This window comes from Gopherus evgoodei, chromosome 1 (assembly GCF_007399415.2).
Source record: "Gopherus evgoodei ecotype Sinaloan lineage chromosome 1, rGopEvg1_v1.p, whole genome shotgun sequence".
In the NCBI taxonomy this organism is placed as follows: Eukaryota; Metazoa; Chordata; order Testudines; family Testudinidae; genus Gopherus; species Gopherus evgoodei.
Window position 1 is genome coordinate 356,612,210 of NC_044322.1, and position 18,202 is coordinate 356,630,411.

At 47.3% G+C, this 18,202-nt stretch overlaps 1 protein-coding gene across 2 annotated transcripts in view; it reads right to left on the minus strand.

Annotated features, from left to right (window-relative positions):
- Nucleotides 1-18,202, minus strand: part of ITIH2 (inter-alpha-trypsin inhibitor heavy chain 2) — a 38,162-nt gene that overhangs the window by 8,022 nt on the left and 11,938 nt on the right. For both annotated transcript variants that reach the window (XM_030554356.1, XM_030554349.1), the window contains exons 7-16: nt 18,029-18,136; nt 15,295-15,423; nt 13,460-13,576; nt 12,549-12,717; nt 11,053-11,178; nt 9,967-10,148; nt 8,764-8,949; nt 6,591-6,730; nt 5,780-5,952; nt 2,402-2,527 (exon numbers count right to left, since the gene is read on the minus strand). In XM_030554356.1, coding sequence (XP_030410216.1) covers nt 2,402-2,527; nt 5,780-5,952; nt 6,591-6,730; nt 8,764-8,949; nt 9,967-10,148; nt 11,053-11,178; nt 12,549-12,717; nt 13,460-13,576; nt 15,295-15,423; nt 18,029-18,136 — 1,456 coding nt within the window. The remainder of the gene's footprint in view (nt 1-2,401; nt 2,528-5,779; nt 5,953-6,590; nt 6,731-8,763; nt 8,950-9,966; nt 10,149-11,052; nt 11,179-12,548; nt 12,718-13,459; nt 13,577-15,294; nt 15,424-18,028; nt 18,137-18,202) is intronic.

Sequence of the window (18,202 nt, forward strand, 5' to 3'; positions counted from 1 at the left end):
CGATTGCAGACTATGGCTCTCCCAGATCGTTTGTGTAAGTTAAACATTAAATCATGGCAGCGACCCAAGTGTTAACAAGACCCAGCAGCCTTCAGAGAATCCAGAGATCCTTATCTCCCACACAACATTCATGCTGTCATTTACAATGGGAATTAACTCTGGAAATAATGTTGCATTAGCTACTACAGATGAGCCTGAAAGAGAGCCCTTTGGACTGACTCCCAGTGGCAGATAGCAGGGAAGACCCATTAGATCATCAAATCCATTCTCATGATTATCCCCTAGAATATACTGTCTAGGGCTTTGTCCATTCACCTTTTAAACCACATAAGTGATGCACCAGGCTTCTAAAGAACCACTACTTATCTGGGTGCAATACAATGGCGCCATGGATATTTTGAGGGTAACTCTGGGGTGTCTGTAATGACCCTCTGCATGGATTATGAGTAGGGTTTGAACTTGAGAGCACTGGCCTCTACTGCTTTGGCTACTGGAATAGCTGTGTTAGCTGGCAGCAATCGTTGACTGTTGTTCTCCAGTGGAGCCACCAGATGAGCATATGAGGTCTGTTTTACCAAAGCAAAATGTACCCAGTGCTCCCCATCCCAAAAGCAAACTCAGGGCAGTTGGGAAATCTCTCTGTACAGTTAGGGCCACATACCTTTATTCATCAGCTTCAAATTCATGGATTCCAAGGCCAGAAGGGACCACTGTGATCAGGCAGGCTGACCTCCTGTATAGCATGGACCATAGAACTTCCCCTAAATAATTCCTAGAGCAGCTCTTTTAGAAAAACAGCCACCCTTGGTTTAACAATGGTCAGTGATGGAGAATCTACGAGGCCCCTTGGTAAATTGTTCCCATGGTTGATTAAATCCACTGGGAGGCAAGCTCCCTTGTTTACCAGTACGAGAGGTGCCTGGTTTTGACCAGACAAATAAAGTACTACCTGGGACATGAATCAGTGCTAAATAAATACATCTCCCTAGCACATTTGGCATTTGGTTTTTCAGCACTGGTGCTAGTTTCAATTTACACGCTAGCATAGACAGGGCTCAGCTATTCTCAGCACCATGCCATTTAGACTTGGGCCTAAAGTGCAAAACCAGCCTCTCATTTTGAATTTTTTTGGTGCCTGGTGTGGGTAATTTAGAGCTGGATTTTTCAGAGTGGTTGAGCATGCACAATGGCTGCTGACTTGAAAATCAGGCCCTATTGATTCCAGCTTGGAGACATCCAGAATTACTGGATGCTTTAGAACAGGAATCGGCAACCTTTGGCATGCGGCCCATCAGGGCAATTGCTGACGGGCCAGGCCAATTTGTTTACCTGCAGCGTCCACAGGTTCAGCCGATCATGGCTCCCACTGGCCGTGGTTCGTCGTTCTAGGCCAATAGGGGCTGTGGGAAGTGGCGCGGACTGAGGGATGTGCTGGCCGCTGCTTCCCGCAGCCCACTTTGGCCTGGAATGGTGAACTGCGGCCAGTGGGAGCTGTGATTGGCCGAACCTGTGGACGCTGCAGGTAAACAAACCGTCCCAGCCTGCCAGCGGATTTCCCTGACGGGCCACGTACCAGAGGTTGCCAATTCCTGCTTTAGAATATGTAGGCCCAAATCTTTGTGACCTAGGTGCTGAGAACAATCACAGAGCAGTATCAAAGTGAAGAAATGAGGCTTTGAAATTCCCCTTCTGTAGCAGCCAGGCAACAAATATTTGGGTTTTCTCTGCCTTTTCACTAAGGGCAAGTTCAGATTTAGGGCCAAATCTGTATCCAGACTGAGGCCCCATCTTGAGAGCATATGGGGCGATTTTGAACTGCTCTCAAACTGGAACGTGGGCCTCTACCAGTGGAGGCCAGTGACCTCTGAAAGTGGGTGGGGGAAATGGACCGTCAAAACCAATGCAATGCAGTGACGGTCCCTAGTTGAATGGAGAGCAGGCAGTGCTATCTTCCTAGTTGAATGGAGAGCAGGCAGTGCTATGGAGAAATGGGCCATGTGGCTTCTTCCGCCGTTGCTCTGTTCCCCCTGCCCATAACCCGTCGCCTTTGTATACAAGAGCTGTACCAAGCAAAGCAAGAGGGAGGAAAACTGCCAGCCAGGGGAAGCTCTATGTTTTTTGCCACCCCAAGCACGGTGGTCAGCCACGTTTCTGTGGGAGGTCCGCCCCGGTTCCGTGGATTTGGCGGCGGTTCTGCGGGAGGTCCGCCGGTCCCATGCCTTTGGCGTACCTGCCGCCAAATTACCACCAAAACCGTGGGACCTCCCACAGAAATACTGCTGAAGGTGACTGACTGCCACCCTCGCAGTGACCAGCAGCCCGCGCCCCACGGCTTGTCGCCCCAGGCACTCGCTGCGCTGGTGCCTGGAGCCGCCCCTGCCGACAGCCCACCATCTTTTACCTGAGGTTATGCGAGTAGCTACAGTTGGAGCCTTGAGAACATTTAATAGCTGCTCTGTCGTAGGTGTGGATTTCGCCCAGGATGGGATGGACTTATTAAGGCCATTGGAGGCTACACCTAAAGTACCTGTTTGTGAAGAGGTTACATGACATTGGAAATTAGTAAAAATGGCGGCACTGATAAAGGATTGTCATAATTTTTACTTTAGCACACAATGATCAGGATTCTGATCCAATTTACTGCAGGACACTTATGCCGGATTTACTCGGGTGTAACTGAGATCAGAATCTGGCCGATTTACAGTTAAGGGCTTGCCTACATGAAGATTTTGTCCATGGCAAGCTGGGGTTTGAATCTATCCCACACTAGGCTGCGGCACAGGGTGTACATGTGGACCCTGCTGACGTGCACTAACAGCTCCTCAATGGGCTTTGATCTAGTCCCATTTCAGGATAGATCAAAGTGCACTAAGAAACTGTTAGTGTATGTTAAGGGGTTTGCGCAGACACTTAGGCTGTGGCTACACTATCAGCTGGCAACCCAGAGTTAACGCGATGAAGGTGTGATTTCTCCTGCTCGCATACATATACTTGCTCTAGCTCTCCTCGAGCTAGCATGAGCATGAATAGCAGTGTAGCCGTGGTAGTATGGGCAACAGCAGAGGCCTGGCTTAGCTGTGCCAAGTACAAACGCACCTGGAACCGCTGGGTACATACCTGACATGGTTAAGCCAGCGTCCCGCTGCCGCCGCTACCCATGATCCTGCACCTACACTGCTAAGTGCCTGGCAGGCTAGTGCAGGGTGGAGTCACACCCCACTTTGCTGTGAATTAAATATTCAAGAAGAAGAGCCCTTAAGGTGCTCAGTGTGAGCCTACTTTTTAAACTTAGGGCCTGATCCTTTAACCATTACTCACATGAATAGGCTCCGATTAGGCAAAGCTCTTCAGCGTGTGCTGTGGTTAAGCACTTTCCTTAGCCTTTAGGCATGCGAGAAATAGGTACTAAGGTTATTTTGTACAGACTCACCCTAAGTCAGAGCTTACTCGGTTGTTACTCAGGCAAAACTCCCACTAGTACAGCTTGATGGGAGTTTGGCTTGAGATAAAGGAGGAGTTAAAAACTATACAAGGACTTTGGAATTTTGCCCCACATGAATGCTACTGCATATTAAACAATGGAAAAATCCAGCATCCAGTCTAGTCTCACAATAGCATAATAATAAATATGTAATTAACCAGTTCTTTTAAAAAAAATGAGTGAATTCAATGTTGGTGAAAGACTGTGAAGCTGGTTTGGGACAGGATTACCTAAGGCAGAAGCCATTCTAAACCTGGGTTGATTCTGGCTTATTCAAGGTATATATGGCTATCTAGTCCATCCCAGGTAAGTGCAAGATTTTTTTCTTCAACACACTGTATTTTCTACAGCCGTCAGTGTAGGCCTGCTATGCGAGAGTGCTTATGAGGTATCATCCTCTCTTAGGGTCAAATCCTGGTCCCTCATAGCTCAGTGGGAGTTTTGCCCCTGATTTCAATGGCAACAGGATCTGACCCTTAATGTCTAACGTAACTGGGAAATATGTAAGCATACTGAAAGAACAGTGGCCCCACTATTAATATCAATTCAATTATCCATCCCTTCTAAGTAAAGCAAACATGACCTGGAGTAATCAGCTGATGCAACGTGTACGGAATTCCCACTGGAATAGGTTTAGCAAATGGACATGGGTGGTGGTGCGCAGACGTGTTTAGTAGAAGTGGTGAGCTATGGCATATAGTATAAATAAAAATCTTTTCATTCTACATGGATCTCAGCTGAGGATTTACAATGTAAAAGAAAAACAAATTAACCAACTGTAACATCTTGCAGACTTAAAAAACGCATTTGATTGCAGTAGGATGAGGACATTTTTGATATCTTTCCAGGAGTCTGGGAATGCAGGACAGATGGGCCTGGAGTTTCTGCATAGTTATAAACAGTTCTAAAGTGAAAGGCAAAATTGACCATGCTGTGGCAGCTACATACCTTGCTTCCCTCTCAACTCAATCTAGCAGAATATCTCCTGTTTATTAACATGATAAATCACCATTTGCTATAGCCTCAGGGAGTAATATTTGGTTTCCAGTGCCTCATTTTCACCACAGTTCAGACATTTTCCTCCAATAAAAACATTCTACTATTACAGATCACTGAACAGCAAGAGCGCAACATAATAATAAAAATATCTAGCTCTTTTCATCTTCATATCTCATAATACTTTACAAAGGGGGGGGGCAGTGTCATTATCCCCATTTTACAGCTGGGGAAACTGAGGCACAGGGAGACAAAGTGATTTGCCCAAGGTTACTTAGCAGGTCAGTGGCCGAGACAGGAATTAAACTCCTGCATCCCAGTCGAGTGCCCTCTATTGATAACGGCTATTAACATAGTCAGTACTGGATTTGTCATCAGTTGGCTTTGCAGTGATGAATGAATAAATTAAGAGCCTGACCAGTGCCCACTGAAGGCAGTGGAAAGGCACCCATTGACACCAATGGGCATTGATAGGTCAGGCCCTATCTGGACAAACAAGCCCCGCCTCCTTTGGCCCAATGGAAGGCTGCTGTAAAATGGGGGTTGGACAGTAACAAAGGAAAGAGAGCACTCTGGAGGACTAATGAATGAAGACACTCTACCTTTAAGAGAGCTCCAGTTCCAGTGCGCTTGTGACCTATCCACAGCCATCTTGGAGGTCCTCCAGAGACCACAAACAACTGCACCATGACTCAATCAGTTCCTCTATGTAAGTGGAGCACAGGGAATAGACATGGGGTTCCCAAAGTGGGGGTCGGGACCCTTCAGGGGGTTGCGAGGTTATTACACGGGGGGGTCGCAAGCTGCCAGCCTCCACCTCTAGCCCCTCTTTTCCTCCAGTGTTTATAATGATGTTAAATATATATACAAAAAAAGTGTTTTTAATTTATAAGGGGGGGGGTTGCACTGAGAGGCTTGCTATGTGAAAGGGGTCACCGGTGCAAAAGTTTGAGAACCAGTGGAATAGACATAACTGTTCCTACAACAAACAAAGCTGTGTCGTTGTAGGTTTACAGAAATGCTCACAATGGTCAAATGTGGTGCAGTCAGTCCCCACCGAGGGCGATACCGACAAAAAAGACATGTTGAAAATTTAGCTCTACAAGAAGCTGATGGTTTAACTGCCCATTTAATTCAGGGCCTTTCCCTTAAAATACAGATCCCACCATGAGCACTAACGTACGTTGTCTTAGTGCACCTTGTTAGTCTGCATAAGCGACAATGAACAGCTCATTTCCACTTCAAGTAGGATTTTTAAACACCAGAAAGAGCTTGACAAATGGGACAGATGGAGATACCCGCCTGGACAACAGCCTCTTTTTTGGTCCTGTGGAGAATCTGCCAGCATTCTCTCATTTCTTTCAGGATTCTCTATCAACATGGCCGTGAAAGGGGTCACGATGTGGTGGTCGAGCGACATCTGTAAGATCGATCGAGTGAGGTTCCTTTTCAAAGCAGCAGTGGGGGCCAAGTTTCTGTGTTGAAAAATAAACAGACCCCTTTGTTACCAGCTGTGCTGGGCAGCTGCTGCTTAAATCAAGGCCGTGATCCTTGTTCTTCCTAAACAGGGGGATCAGAAAGGTAGGAACCAGCTAGGACCTAGGGAATGCGAATGGCAAAGATTAAAGTCCCGATCCAAAGCCCACTGAAGTCAATAATGAGAATCCCATTGACTTCAGTGGACGTTGGATTGGACCCAAAGAGCCCGATCCAATTTCCACTGATTTCAATGGGGCTCTTGCTGTTGATTTCAATGGGAAATGGAGCAAGACCTATAAGAACAAGGAGCCAAATCCTTTTACTCTCAGTCTTTGTTCATTAACTACATTCATTCAATCCCCAGCCCATGTTCAGACCCGATAGACACCACTGACTCTGTCGCAAACAGGCTGAACCAAAACCTTATGCCAGTGATTAGAAAGGAGGGGGAAGGAGTGAGCCAAGGGTGTGAAGGTGGCACGCTCGTTGGTTTAGATTTATATTCCTCATTTGTACAATAAATGGCCTGATCCTGGGAGATGCCAATAACCCTCATTTCCCAGTGATGTCTGCCAGGCCCTTTCCGGGTCAGCTAGGTCCCTATCAAAAGTCCCCATCTGGCATTTCTCCCCACCTCTCAGCTAGGAGCTGGTTGATGGTCAAATAGGCCCACAGCTTCTCAGTGAATTTGGGGTCGGCATGTGGCTCCTTCTTCAGGAAATCATCCAGTCCCTCAACATCTGCTAGGGTCTCCAGGACTAGCTCGGCATTTGACTAAGTGATGAATGAAAGATACCAAGAGCACATTGTCAGCCGGTGAAATGAAGCAGTCATATCACGACACCCCCACCACCCCCGGATCAGAACCCAGACAGACTTTTAAAATCCAGGGTCTTCTTGTTAGGAATCTGATCCCTACACATTTAGAAAGTGATTCTGCTAACAGGACTATGTTGGCCAGCATGAGTAAGGCTGAGAGAAGGGGGTATATTGCACCTCTCCCTGCACTTACCAAGGAAGAAAGGGAGCTATAGGTGCTACTTGGGGTGGGAGTGAGGAAGGAGGTCGAGAGCTCTTGGCAGAGGAGAGGGAGCTGAGCAGTGCACCGCTTACGGGAAAACTCCTGCTCTCTCCTCTGTGCTCACCACGGGTCTGTGCACTGGAGCCGGGGGAGTTCTGCCAAGCGAGCAGGGGAGGCTCTGCAGAATCTGTGAAGTGTGAGACCATCCCTTGCACATGGCAGACCCCATCTCCGGTGGGGGCATCGGGGAGGCTCTTTGTGCACACTTGCAAAGCAGGGCTAGTGCATCTGCCGACCATGTCCTCCCACAGAGGGGGAGCAGCAGCTGCTGCTGTGGAATGGCTCCCCTGAGCCTCCACCAGCTGCAGAGGAGGATTGCACAGTGAAGGGGCTGAAAGCAAGGATGCGACCTATAGTGAAGTATTGTTCTGGTATACGGCGACCTGGTCGAAAAGGGATCCTGGCGGCTCTGGGAAGCAGCTGGCATGTCCCACCTCCATCTCCTACGTGTAGGGGCAGCCAGGGGGCTCCGCATCTTGCCTCCTCCCCAGGTGCCACCCCCCACAGCTTCCATTGGCCAGGAACTGCAGCCAATGGGAGCTGCGTGGGAGGAGCCTGCAGATGGGGCAGCAGGCAGCGAAGGCACCTGGCCGTGGCTCCACATAGGAGCTGGAGAGGAGGACATGCCGCTGCTTCCAGGAGCTGCCTGAGGTAAGCACCACGTGGAGCTGCACCCCTGATCCCCTCCTGCACCCCACCCACCTGCTCTAGCCCTGATACACCTCCTGACCTCAGAACCCCTCAATCCATGCCTGGAGCACACTCCTGCACCCTAAACCCCTCATCCCCAACCTCAAGCCAGAGCCCACACCCTCAGCCAGAACCCTCACCCCCCGTGCCCCAACCCTCTTCCCCAGCCCTGATCCTCTCTCACCCTCCAACCCCCTCAGTCCCAGCCCAGAGCACCCTCCTGCACCCCACGCCCCTCACCCCCAGTCTCACTCCAGAACCCACATCTCCGAACCCCTTGGTCCCTGCCTGGAGCACCTTTCTACACACCAAACCCCTCATCCCCAGCCCCACTGCAGAGTCTTTACCCCCAGTCAGAGCCCTCACACACCCTTCACACCAACCCCTGCTCCATCCCAGAGCCCCCTCCCACATTCCGAACACCTCAGCCCCAACCTGGAGCCCCCTCTTGCACCTCAAATCCCTCATCTCCAGCACTACACCAGAGCCCACACCCCCAGCTAGAACCCTCACCCCCTTTCACATCTCAACCCACTGCCTCAAACTGGAGCTCTCTTCTGCACTCTGAACTCCTCATTTCTGGACCCACCCCAGAGCCTGCACCCCCAGCCGGAGCCTTCACCCCCTCCCACATCCCAGCCCCTTGAGCCAGCCCGGTGAAAATGAGCAAGTGAGTGGCGGTGGGGAGAGCGAGTGGCAGAGGGAGCGGGGATGGAGTGAGTGGAGGTGGGGCCTCAGACAGGGCCTGGACATGGGCCGGTTCTCGGAGGAGGGATGGGACAGGGGGTGGGGCAAGGGTGTTCAGTTTTGTGAGAGTAGAAAGTTGGCAACCCTAATCTGGCACCATATATTACTATTAGGAGATTCTATTAAAGACAGGAATAGTGATAGGAAAGTGACACCCCACAGCCGTTGGCATAAACCCACACAGAGCCTGGGGTACTGCACATAGTATGACCCATTCTACCCCTCATGGGGAGAAGGCCGTGCCCCTGTGAGCCACAAGAACGGGTGTTCTCCAGGAAGCCTGACTCACCGACGTGGCTGTGATAATACTCTGCAGGAGCTGCACATTGTCGGCATCAACCTTTCCCGCCACCACAATCTCTGATCCTCCAAAGTAGGTATCAAAACTGTTTTGGGTGACGTCTAACACCGATCCCTGAGGATAGTTGAACTCCACTTTCTTGAGCAGCGGGGTAGAGACCTGATTGTAGAATTTCTGCAGTTGGAAAAGACACAAGGGGGGTAAGTCTGTTGTGTTTGACTCAACCCTCACTAACATGCTAATGCAACAGCAAAAGGTACAGGCGACAATCTGGAACCCAACAGGGCAAGACTGTATAGTTTATTTTCCAGGAAATGCAATTCCCCTTTTGATTAGGCCTTGAAATGTCTGTGTATTTACAAAGCCAGCTCCCAGTAAAGTCAACGGAAAGACTCAGGCCCACAATCTGTAATGACAAACACCTAGTTTCTTCCAGGACCCAGATGCAGAAGGAAGCGTGAATATTGGTGCATTTGGGCCCAAATCCTAAAGCAGGTGTGAAGTCAACGAATAAGGACTTGATGATTTGGCCCTTTATTATTTATTGCTTATAGATGTGGGCCCAGGCTTCAAGCACATTCCAACTCTATTGATCAGAATTTAGCCTTCGTGACTAGACTCTTTCTCTATAGGGTGGGCTGAAGTAAAATCCTGGATCTGGACAGCCCTGAACGCAGCTCCAGAAACCATACTTTGCAGTTCAGAGTTTATCCCTATGGCCTGGTCTTCACTACTACGCTACTGCAATCAATGCAGCAGGGATCAATTTAGCCGGTTTAGTGAAAATCTGCTAAATCGACGGCAGAGCGCTCTCTGGTCGATCCCAGTACTCCACCTCCCTGAGAAGAGTAAGGTAAGTTGACCGGGAGAGTGTCTCCCATCAATGCAGTGAAGACACTGGGGTACATCGACCTAAGCTATATCGACTCCAGCTAGATTATTCACATGGCTGGAGTAGCGGAACTTAGGTTGATTTACCCCTGTAATGAAGACAAGCCCTTTGTTATAGAAAGTCTTGTGTTTACAGACAAGATCGTTACCTTGCTGAACTCTCAGGGCTAGTCTCTGCTCTCAGTGGGGCCTGTGTGAACCAGGAGTAACTCCATCGCCTTCGAATGAGTTATTCCAGATTCACAGCTGGGAGCAGAATCTGACCCTCACAGTTTCAAAGGTGGAGGGAAGGAAATGCACCTTCATTTGGGAAGAGGTCTCCTGGTTTCCAAAAATCCTCTGTGCCATTCCATGGTTTTCATGAGCAAGCCTGTCCAGAAAATCATAGTCTACATCAAATCCAATCCCAAGAGAGAACAAAGAGACATCTTCCGGTATGTTCTGTTTCACGTTCTTCTGGATTTTAGTCAACTTCAGCTCACCTTCAGGGGAGAGAGTGACTTTCAGTCATCTTCTGAATGGAGAACAAACCCTTCAACTGAATTAAAAATTATTCGTAAGAATTCTCAACTAGGATCTAATCCCATATTCCTTGACTATCCCAAACTCTTATTGTCTGTAGTGGGAACGTTGGTTCGCTGTTGTAACATATGGAGATGAATAGGGCTGTTTTCATCTCACAGAACTATTGTTTCAGGCTCTCTGCAGACCCAGGAAGCCACCACTAATGGTTTACACTTCAGTTCATGATTTTAAATATGCTCTGTGAAATCATGAGGGCTAGGAACATAACTTTTTTTTTAAATCATAGAATATCAGGGTTGGAAGGGACTCCAGGAGGTCATCTAGTCCAACCCTTTGCTCAAAGCAAAACCAATCCCCAAATAGGAACTTCAGTTGTAGAGCAGCCATGGGTGACTTTTGAGGCAATTTCTGCAGTTGGGGACTGATGCAAACCCCACTGAACTTAATTTTCTTTCTGATTTATTCTTCATATTTCAGGGCAATTCCTGGGACGGAGTAGCATCTTGGGGCCAGCCATCACAGTCTGGGCTGAGATCTCTGGAAGAGGGGATTGCCTGAGCGATGGTTGTGACCACCTCTTTTCCAGGACTGGAGTATATATGTAAATAAAGCACATTACCCTTAGGATATACCCAGCCTTCATGTCACTCATTTCTCATCCACTAGGAAGCCAACCTGGAAAGCCCCAGAATTCCACTACAACCTGGCAGAGGGCAACATGATGTCTGAAGCAGGACACACTGGCATCAGAAGAGGGGACAATGGTATTTTCTTAACTTACTTGTAGAGTGTCCACGTGCTGGTTGTGTTTCTTAAGCCAATTCACCTGGCCTTTCACTTCACCTAATGCAAGATCCTTACCTACCGTAGGGTCGCCATCTGACACGAATATGATCATGGAGACGGAGTTAGGGTCCAACATTCCCAAGTTGCTTGCTTCCTTTAGAATGAATATTGCGCGAAGAAGAGCTTCGTTGATGTTTGTACCTGGAAAAGAAGCAATGAAATGAGCACGTTTGCTACGCAGCGTTCCTTCTTGAAATAAAGGCTCAGCCCTGAGAAAATAATACATAGGAACATAGGACTGGAAGGGACCTGAGTAACTGAGTCCAGTCCCCTGCTAATGCCCCTGCTAATGCTGTCATAGAATCCCATTCTATAACTTATCAAGCTCCATCTTCAGACTAGTTGGGTTGTTTGCCCCCACTGCTCCTATTGCGAGATTGTGCCCAAACTTCATTCCTTTGATATTAGAAACTTTCTCCTCATGTCCAGCCTAAATTTATTTATGGCCAATTTATCCCCATGTATTCTACCCCTCTCATGTATTTAAAGACATGAATCATATCCCCTCTGAGCCTTCATTTTTCTAGGCTAATCAAGCCAAGCTTGTTGAATCACTTCCTGTAAGACCCTCAATTCCCCTGATCACCCTAGCAGCCCTTCTGTGCACCTGTTCCCGTTTGAATGAGCCTTTCCTGAACATAGGTGATCAGACTTGTACATAGTATCCAGTTCAGGTCTGACCACTACCATGCCCAATGGCATTAATACATCCACATCTCCAGTGGAAATACATCTTAGGATCGCACTTGTGTTAACCCTCATGGACAAAGGCCTTAGGAACAGTTACAGGCCTCCCCAGAAATAGATGCTGAGGGGTGTAGTGCACGGCCTTTTAATTCACCCCACTGGAGTTCATTGCTTTAAGTATATTAGGTCAGATTTTGCTTGTTTATAGTGGAGTTACTCACTGAAATTGTTGGAGTTGTCCAAGATTTACATGAGCATGAGTGAAAGCAGACTGTGGTCCATTCATTGGGCCTCATTCACTACTGTATTACTCTGTTTTAAACTGGGGTTCACCTAGGATTTAAAAATCCCCACCATACCTGGGAGAATTTAACCAAAAATCCCAAACCTTTGCACAAATTCCTATGGAAGGGCCAGATTCTGTTACTGGTTAAAACACATTTTGCTTTGCACTCCTGTGGCTCCTGTCCTTCCAAGAAGTTCAAAGAAGCTTGGCGCCTACATACCTGTAAGGATCTGGACCCAAGTCCAGAGGTCCTGGGGGCACAGGTAGGTAATGTGGTGGCACCATTGCCCTGGTCTCTTACTGATACATGGGATCGGTGGGACTGGCCCCACAGAAGGAACACCCTGTCTTTCTCAACAGAATGACCAGGGGGCTCTGCAAGGGTGTCTTCATTTTGCCCTCCTCGTTAGGCCCCTTTTCCTTGTGAGTCTTGCCGTGCAAGTGGGAAATGTGGCCTTTTGGGAACAGAACTCTGTCTAAGGCATTTATCCCCATGGTACCTATGTGCCAAGAGTACCTCGTTATCAAACTCACGTACCCCCATTGGGCTGGATCTCCTGGATGTACTTCTTAGCATCCTCCTTCTGAGGCGCTGTGGCTGCAACTAAATCATCTCTCCAGGTGCGAACATTGTGGTTGAAGTCAACAATAGAAAAGTGGTCATCAGGCCGGAGATCACCCAATATGGTCTTCATCGCCTCAATCGTCTGAGACAGGAAGGGGTCACAAGAATAGGCACGTTTTAGCTCTTTCTATTATTCAAAGCACCCTATAAATGCTAGCTAATGAGTAAGAAACTAGGTGAACAACAACATGAGTGATGGACCCAAATTGGAACCTTTTATGAGGCTGTCTCTCAGCCTGCTTCCTCTGCACTGTGGAAATCCAGGCAAAATGGGACTTGGCTCGACAGAATCCAGATAAGGAGTCTGCAAAACCCAAACTTGTGCTCCTCAGCCCATCCCCACTGAATACTAATCATGAGAGGGAGAAGCCGTGAGCAGAGAGGACCTTACTCTGCAAGTTGCGTTGCGTTGGTATTGGCACAACACTCAGGAGACGAGAGTTCTATTTCTAGCTCTGTCATGGCCTGCAGTGTGATGCTGGGCAAGTCCACATCCCCTTTTTGTATCTCCATGGCCCCATCTATAAAAATCACTCTCCTTTGCAAAGTGCTTTGAGATCTACTATTTCAGAACTCATTATGATTCAAATGAGTTCTTAAAACATTTTAAGGACAGTGAATACAGTGGGTTAAATCCTGAAATCCTCTACTCAGGCAAATGCCCAGTGACTTTAGTGATGCTTTTGACTAAAAGACCTAAAGATCCGACCTAGTGATTTTCAGTTCAGGCAAGAGCTAGGTATGTGGCAGTCAAGTAAGCAATAGCTAAATCTATGGGAGAACAAGAAGGCAGGGCCTTACGTCTGCACAGATCAGGAACTTACTTGTTTCATTTTCAATCCCCACATTGAGCCACTCACATCGATAACGAATAAAATGTTTTTGGGCAGCGGATCCAGATTGTCAGGAGCAAAGTAGTGAATAAAATAGCCATTAAAAATCTGCAAAATACAAATGGTGGTAATCTGAGTTCCTGTAAAGATTCCACATGGCCCAAGACAGTAAATGGAGTGAAAGGTTTCAGCCCTCTTTACAGGCCACATTCCACTTTCACGTACACACGGTTATATCAGTCGCTAACTCTGCATTTGTATTTCACTCATCACCATAATGCAGTATCTGAGCTCCACTGGCTTTAAGGGAGAGCAGAAATTGGCTCTAAGGACTCACTTGCTTTGGGAACACCCTTTCACTGGCATGGGGGGTAGATGAGATGGTGTAAAAGAGCTATTTCATCTATAATGACTCAATCCTGCAACCCTACTCCACGCCAACATGATGCTAATGAAGTGCCAGTTTGCCTTCTCACAACTTCTGACCCAGTTCCTTTGGAGTTGGTTAATCAGTACCCCAGTATGGTGTTGGGGAATACTGCGATGCAAGAGATGCTGGCTTTTGGACAAGACAGGAAGCTGGTCCTGTCCACTTGTTGTTTAGATAACTGTATTCTACCTGCCTAAAATCCCCCCTGCTACTTCAGTTGGATGCAGGATTCTTGATTACTTCTGTTGTCCAGCCATGCTGTGCTTTGATCCCGCCCTAATGGAACACAGAAAGAGCACCAGAGATGGGGATCATGGATGGTCTGCTCTGCTCTGGCAACTACTTCTGATGTTCCATTTTGGGGAAGGCCAGTACTTGAGTTACAGTCAGGCTTGGGGGGTGGGGCTGGTCCCCTTCTGGCTTTCAGGGGCTACCTCACTTGTCTTATGGCCCCCTTACTTCTTACTACTGTCTAAATTAAAGCTCTTGACATTCAGGGCCCACCTATGTCCCCCCTAGACTCAGCATTATGTACAGTAACGCCTCACTTAACGTCTTCCTGCTTAACATTATTTTGAAGTTATGTCGCTGCTCCATTAGGGAACATGCTTTTTTAAAGTTGTGCAATGCTCCCTTATAATGTCGTTTGGCTGCCTGCTCTGTCCACTGCTTGTAGGACTCTGTGGAAGAGCAGTGACTTTACAAGGGAGCCTTGCCCAAGTTACTCTTCTTCGCCTCCCTCCCACCCTTCCAGCACTTCCCTCACCACCAAACAGCTGTTTGGTGGCATGTAGGACTTTCTGGGAGGGAAGGAGACGAGCAGAGATGCGCATTTTTCTGGGAGGGAAGGGGACAAGCAGAGATGCGCATCCCTCCCTCCCAGAAAGTCCTAAGTGCCACCAAACAGCTGTTTGGTGGCAGGGAAGTGCTAGGAGGGGAGGGGAGGAGCGGGGATGCAGCGTGCTCCAGGGAGGAGGTGGAGTGGGGGTGGGAAGAGGTGGGCCTGGAGTGGAGAGGTGACAGGAGGAGGCGGGCCTGGAGCATCCCCTGGCAAAGTCGGCGCCTGTTCTTCTGGGAGGAAGCTGCCGCTGCTGCTGTGCAAGATGCTTCCTAGCATCCTTGCCTGCATCATTGTCTGCAGCAGGCTGTGCCTGTGTGAGGTAAGCCAGGAGCTCCTCCCCACCACAGTACAGTACAGTACTGTACAGTATATAATGTCTTTTGTCTGCCCCCCCAAAAATTTCCTTGGAACCTAACCCCCCGCATTTACATTAAATCTCATGGGAAAACTGGATTAATTTAACATCGTTTCACTTAAAGTTGCATTTTTCAGGACCATAACTACAACGTTAAGTGAGGAGTATGAGAGCAACATATGGTAACAGAATAAACCTACTTCCAGTTCTCCAGCTTTGGTTTCTCGGTGCACATCATACATCACCACAAAATCCCCATCTACTGCTGTGGCAGAACAGGTGGGGCATTTTCGTTGCTGAGCCACTGTTGGTTTGAAGGACACGTGGGCCTAGAGGTGAGATATGAACAAGGGGACTCCATTACAAAGTCAACCACATATCCCACGACAATGGTATCATTTCGAGAGATTAGGAATGAGTCTTGCAAGAAGCAATGGACCAGATTTTGTATTCAGGGCACACACAATTTTTGTTGAGCACCTTTGTAATTTTTTTGAGTAAAACGGGGAGGGATTGTTGTTGCTTCAAAGCAAAGATTGCTTGTTGGTTTTCTTCGCTCAGTTTCTTCACTGATAGCAACTCTGTGTGCAAATACACATAGTCATATCCCCATATTACAGAGAGACCTGGGCAAACTATTTGTCATAAGCAATTCATTGGATGAATTCAGTTCTTTTTTCCTGTTTGCAAGGAAAAAAAATATTTGCATGACATCTATGAGTTTCACAATATCCATGATTTCCATGACTTTGTTATTTGTAATTGTTTGTCTGAACAAATGACAACCTATAGATTCCCTATAAATTGAGGGCTATGAATATTAGTAATTAGTTATCCGTGATTGGTTGCCTTTGTCACATGGTATTGTTTCTCTTTCCTGATTGGATTAATTCAACTTTTTTAAAGTGGAAAATAACAAATGACATATAGTCAATAGTGAACATCATGTTAACTCAGAGCTATCCATGTTTGCCCATGACTATATTCAGATTGTATGCTCTTTGAGGCAGGGACCATCGCTTTGTTCTGTGCTCTGGTCCATGAGTGGGATTCCTTGGGATTATCCTGTATTATCTAGTAGTAATAATAGTAGTAGTAGTAGTAGAGACAAAAGCTCCAAAAATAGCTACAGAACCTGATCATTGACGTGAACAGCTGAGAGCATGAACATGGCTGAATTGAATTGTGGGCTGGATTTTGCCAATGTGTTTGCAAATACACCTCTACCCTGATATAACATGACCCGATATAACAAGTATTCGGATATAATGCGGTAAAGCAGAGGCTGGAGCGCTGGGCCCTTTAAATCACCGCCAGGGAAGCCGGTCCAGTCCGGCATGGTGTACCAGCTCTTACCAGTACGCCATACTGGACTGCACCAACATAACATGATCTCACCTATAAAGCGGTGAGATTTTTTGGCTCCTGAGGACCACGTTATATCAGGGTAGAGGTGTACATTTTCATGCTATTCAGTTTGCTCCAATTACAACCCTGTATGCCTCAGTCCAAACTTTTGGCTAAGTGGGTTCATGGACAAACAAGACGTGAAGCTGTGCATTGATATCAGGGGGCTGACTTGCGATTAACCTGGAGTTTCAGTATAACCTCAGTTATAGACTGTATTTGTGTGTGTATTTGACCCTCATGAATATGAGGGACTGTAGTAGTAGTGTCTGTTTTTATTTATTTAAAAGTCATCCATCATCTTGATATCTAAAGGCCAAACCAGACATCTGCGTAAGGCCAAACTTAGGCCATGCCTATACTACCCGCCGGATTGGCGGGTAGTAATCGATCTGTCGGGGATCGATTTATTGCGTCTCCTCTAGATGCAATAAATCAATCCCCAAATTGACGCCCATATTCCACCTCGGCAGGAGGAGTAAGCAGAGTCAACCGGGGAGCTGCAGCGATCAAATTGCCGCCTTGAGGATGGCCAGGTAAGTCGAACTAAGATACTTTGACTTCAGCTATGCTATTCGTGTTACTGCAATTGCCTATCTTACATTGACACCCCCGCCTCCCAGTGTAGACCAGCTCAGTGAGAGAGTAGCAGCTCAGCAAGTTCCCCCCACCCAACACACAGGCCTGCCAAAACACCACAGTCTTGATCTATATCATCTCTGTTATTTTACTCTAGATCTGGGCCTTTTTCTATCAATCCATGTATGCATGTTCAAATACTGTTGCCCATCAACACAGAATTGGAGCACTCTTCAGAGGATAAAGCCAGTTATACCAAATTGTCCGGTGTTTTGTGATGAGAACATAAACCAACTAGCCCTGAAGAACATGGCTTGTCTATACATGAAGGTTATTCTGGAACAAGGTGTGGTGTGAACTGAAAGCAGAATAGTTATTCTGGAAAAACTCCATGTGTGTACACTCTTATTCCAGAGTAAGCATACCTTTCTCTGGTTTTAGTTTAATTCACTTCCATCTTGAAGCTAATTGAGAAAAAGGCACTCTTACTCTGCAATAAGAGAGTCCACACATGGAGTTATTCAGGAATAGCTGCTCCAGAATAACTGCATGCATAATCAAGCCCTAACACAGTATATGATTATTTCTAACTTCCTAATGCGAAGTATTGATCAGCTCTGCCTTATATGTAGTTCATTATCTATCTGTTTTATACTGCTGCCATCCCCATAGTATACGAGCACCTTTCATATAAAATCAACAGCAACAGCAAAGTTACTAGTGGTCTTTATGAAGTATCTGGCACGTCAACCTGTTCAGATGTGGTGCAGGCTGTGATCATCAACTGTCTGCATTCTGAATGACAGATCTCTTTCCGAGTGCTTTCTGTATGGTGAGCATGTATTACTTTGCCAGATCCCAGTGGGTACTGGGAGAATCTTATCCCCTGTGAGAGAAAATGTTGTACACCTACAGTTTCTTGGTGTCAGCTACTGCATTGACCATTACCTTTTTCTCTCCCTTAGAGATGGTGGTGATTCCCGCAAAGTGATCTCCTAGCGAGTTAGGAACATGCAGGTAACGAAGTCCCTGAGGCTCAATAATGCGGACATCCACCTACAGGCAAGAGGGGAGGACAGGAAGCACAGAGCTTCATTAGAAATGCCCCAGTGTCTCATGAGC